Below are 4313 nucleotides of genomic sequence, written 5' to 3'. Positions count from 1 at the left end.
CTGGACAATGACACTTAGGAATAAAGTAAGACCTGACTTAGTTTAAAAAAATAATTAAAAATATAAAAATATATATGAGACTAATATAAACACTGGATTTTTTTTAAGTGTCTATTTCCAATTCTTGGTCATTATTGATAGTTTAATCAAATATGGTAAAGAAGGTGGTAGTGCTTTGTTTTGATCTTTAATCAAATCATAATCACTAGTAATTCAAATTCTCAATTTTTGGAAATTTTATCCATGCTGTAACTTACTTGAGTTAGAACTTCATTAATGATATAGGAGATGAAGAAAAAGAAATACAATTCTATAACTCTTTAGGAGTCTCTTAAATTCATGTTTTAAAAACCTATAATGCATTACTCAGAATAGAAATTAAATCCATAGCACTTTCTAAATAAGACAGTGTAGTGAAATTTTGGCTGTTAAACAAAATACTGTCAATATTTGTTACCCAATCTCAATTATGGTTCCATTTAGAAGATGCGGGTAAAATCTGATTTTTATCAAGCATGAAAGCAGAGTACTTTTTTCACATTTTAAGTGATCAAGTTTCAAAAATTACTACCAAATATCTACCCAGTTTTGAAAGGATGTCTACAGTTTCTTTTAATTAGGCTTTTGGACTCCATTTCGAATAAAATTAAAACTTGCTCAAGGCTAATCCATATAATAGACTGCTTTGTTTAATAGGTCACATGTAATAGTATAGCAAGGAAAAGGTGCTGATTAACATAAAATATCTCAAGGGCCTTTTTTGTTAGAAAACAAAGGAACTTTCCCTTCTACTCCACCAAAAATGAAAAGCTATCAACACTTTGTGCCTGAAGTTCTATCAGCTCCCAAACGGCTATTCTGAAATTTCTACTTACCTTATTTTGCACATAGTCAGTCCAAAAGACTCTGCGCAGATGATAATGAAAATCCACACCTACAGCTATTCCACGATTTTGAGACTCTACCAGGACTTCCAAGTTCCTTCCATGAATATCACCAATTAGCAAATTCCGACCATCGGAGAAGATAAGGGAGGCCTCTCCCGCTAAATTTAAACAAGGAAGGCATTATCACTCCTCCAAATGAACAAAGAAGAGTAATTTATAACTGATAAACTTTCTACATATTCAGACATTTTCTTCTATGTTATCTGATTTGATTTTAAAGTAAACACCTGAGGCAGACATAGAAGTGCTGGTGTACCCATTTTACAGATGGGCAAATTGAGATACAACAATGTTAAATGAAGTGTCAAAAATCACAAGTTAGGAACAGTTGTCCAGAAATTCAAGTGCTATTCCAGTGTACTTTCAATGACATTGAGGGGAATGTATCAGGTGTTTCCAAGAATACTTATTTATAGGTATTCTTGAGCACTTTACCCATGTGCAACTTTAGATTGTACTAAATTCAAAACATAATCTAAGGGTTACTAAGAATCACTCTGTAGAAAACATGTCAACAGTAGATCCAAGTCTGCTGTACCAGTATACTCACAAGCATGCCAAATGAATAAGGTCACAGTCTTGTTAGCAATAATAAAGGATAAGAGGTGACATAAAAATCCATCAGTTAAGGACTAATTAAAATATCTGTGTCCAAAAAGTTGATTATATTAAAAAAAAATAAGAAGAAATCTCTCAGTGTGTCAATATGGAAAGTTCTTGAAAATATATTACATAAACTTAGCAAGATGAACAAATGGGTGTAGAATTTATTCCACATATGCAAAACTAGGGTTTAATATCTACATTTGCATAGTTTTACTTGTGCAATATCTAGTATTGAAATAAACTGATTATTTCATGGGGAAAGTGGAAACTGAGGAGAGGAACAAAGATCAGGAGAAACCTTTACTACACACTTTGTATAATTAAAATTTTTTAACATATGAATATTTTACATGTTCAAAATTAAATGTAATTAATAAAATTCAACTGTAACTAACATTAGCATACAACAAATCAGGTATTTCTATACAAAACAACTTTAAAATGGGTGCCAACCATGTGAGCAAATAAATTTCATAAAGACAACTTCAAAATCAAATGTAGAAAAACTGAAAAAAAGGAGTAAAGTCATTTTCTTACCCAGAAACCCATGATGACAAAAACATTTTGGGGAGATCACCTTTTAAGTAGATTTCACCCATGACATTTCCCTGTTACAGTACACTTTGATTCCAAAAAAAAAAAAAAAATACCCAGAATGAGGATCTTGTCACAAAATAGACAAAATTTAGCAGGTCCATTTTGAATCACTTCCAAATTTTCCATAAACACCAACAAAATTATTTCTAATTCTGTCACCAACATTTGTGGTAGGTAAATTAATTAAAAGTTAAATGTCCAAGAATAAAATAGTTAAAAGTCCAAGTCACATGTAGGCATAAAATGTATTCCATAACTAAATGCAACAGATGACATAATAGCCCAGGCCCAAAGGGAACAGGCGTTCATTTTATAAGAATAGTCATCATTAATCCACAAAATGGTTCTTGCTAATCAAAATGTTAAATTAATGTTGAGCCATTCCAGCATCAGCAGAGGCTACTTCTGGTCTATGATGATAAAACCTTGCAAAGATGCTTTTGTCATCTGCTATGAAAGGTTATTAGCCACAATTCTACTGCTCAAAAGTGTGACAAGTGTCCTTAAAATACTCACATGAAGAATTAGCTTTGCAATGTCGCTCATGTTCCAAGACATACCCTTCTGCACAGTGGCACCGATGGTGGCCAATTCGGTCTTCACACATCTGGTCACAAATTCCCCATATCTGGCAATCATCAAAATCTGCATATGGGAAATAAACATTTACAATCATGTTTGCCAACATTTCTTGAGCATCTTCTAACAAAATCTTAAGCTGTACAGGAATATGTGGAAGCCCCTATCAAAAAGAAAAGCACCTCCTGGAGCAAGCACAGATCCTAGGCATACAACAATGAACAGGAGTTCAAAACAGGCATCTTCATACAAGGGAAAAGCCAAGAACATTTAAACAGTTCCTTAATCTCTATGAAGAATAACTTAAGAAGATGCTTGGATAGATAACCCTGTGATATTGCATTTGATTGTTTTATACTGGTTTACAAAGTACCTTAACTTGTGTGCAAATGAATAGCTTTAAAACTATGTTTATATTGTCTTAAATTTACATTTAATAAAAATGAATGTCACAGTCACACCACATTTCAAATGCTTCATAGACACATGTAATTAGTGGTTATCATAAAGGAGAATGCAGACACCCAATGTTTCTATCACAACAGAAAGTTCTACTGGACAATGACACTTAGGAATAAAGTAAGACCTGACTTATCTCCAGCCCCTCAAAAAGCCACAAAGCTGACTGCAATAAAGTTTTAGCAAGGTCTATTTACCTACCTGCTTTTCCTTTGATGTAAAACAAATCCTAAGTAAAATTAAATTTGAATTATTTAAGAAAGAAAAATATTGGGCCCTCCCTGGTGGTGCAACAGGTTGAAATGTAGCACTACAAAGAAAGTCCTAGCCACTTCAGCACAAGTTTGATCCCCAGCCAGGAAGGTGACCTACATGGAGCAGCAGACATCTCCTGTCTCACCTGCTGTTCCCCTCAGCAGTGTTCTTCATTAATCTGCCTATTCTACTCCCCCTCTGTCTCTGGTCAATACTCTCACTACCCCTGCACCTCTGGCCTGTGGACCCAAGTTCTATGTACATACATAAATAAATCTTAAAAAAAAAAAAAAAGGAAAAAATTTTCTTTTACTTATTATTCATTGTTATTGAACTTGATATATTACTTGACTGTTCATTGCATAGTAATCCCAGCTATAATGTGTAAAAAAGAGACTTAATACAACTGGCATATAAGCAAAACAAAAAGGGAGTACAACACAGATATGAAGAGTCGATTACCAAACTTCAAGTGTGAAGAAAATCATCCTGCCATGGGTAGACTGATAAATATTTTGCTTGACACTGCTAGTTTACATACACTCTTCATGTTCCTTCTCCCTCCTCTTCCCTGGGAAAATGACCTCCACTCTGGAAAGTTTCCCACTCCTCAGACTTCAGGAAATTGTCAAGTAAATTATAATTGCTGAAAGTATTACACTCTTGTCCTAAAATTCTCCTGATTTCAAGGATCTGATTACATTTGCCATTAATGTCAGGGTTGTACTACACCTGCCAAGTGGCCCACCATGACTCCATGACTGCAAAGCCCAAAAAGCTTCTGGGATCAAGATAATGACCCCCAACAAATTACGACAACATAGCTAGCATCTTTCTTTCCAATGCCTATAACTAAGCAAAAAAAAAAAA

The 4313-nt window shown here is 34.0% G+C and overlaps 1 protein-coding gene across 1 annotated transcript in view; it reads right to left on the bottom strand.

Moving 5' to 3' along the window:
- Positions 1 to 4313, bottom strand: part of LRP2 (low density lipoprotein receptor-related protein 2) — a 163707-nt gene that overhangs the window by 117903 nt on the left and 41491 nt on the right. The window contains exons 13-14 of the mRNA XM_004674868.1: positions 2667 to 2795; positions 876 to 1045 (exon numbers count right to left, since the gene is read on the bottom strand). Of these exons, the coding sequence (XP_004674925.1) occupies positions 876 to 1045; positions 2667 to 2795 (299 nt within the window). The remainder of the gene's footprint in view (positions 1 to 875; positions 1046 to 2666; positions 2796 to 4313) is intronic.

This window comes from Condylura cristata, unplaced genomic scaffold, assembly GCF_000260355.1.
Source record: "Condylura cristata isolate star-nosed mole 26May11 unplaced genomic scaffold, ConCri1.0 scaffold00002, whole genome shotgun sequence".
In the NCBI taxonomy this organism is placed as follows: Eukaryota; Metazoa; Chordata; class Mammalia; order Eulipotyphla; family Talpidae; genus Condylura; species Condylura cristata.
The sequence above is the reverse complement of the archived record's forward strand: the minus strand, read 5'-3'. Positions and strand labels throughout refer to the sequence as shown.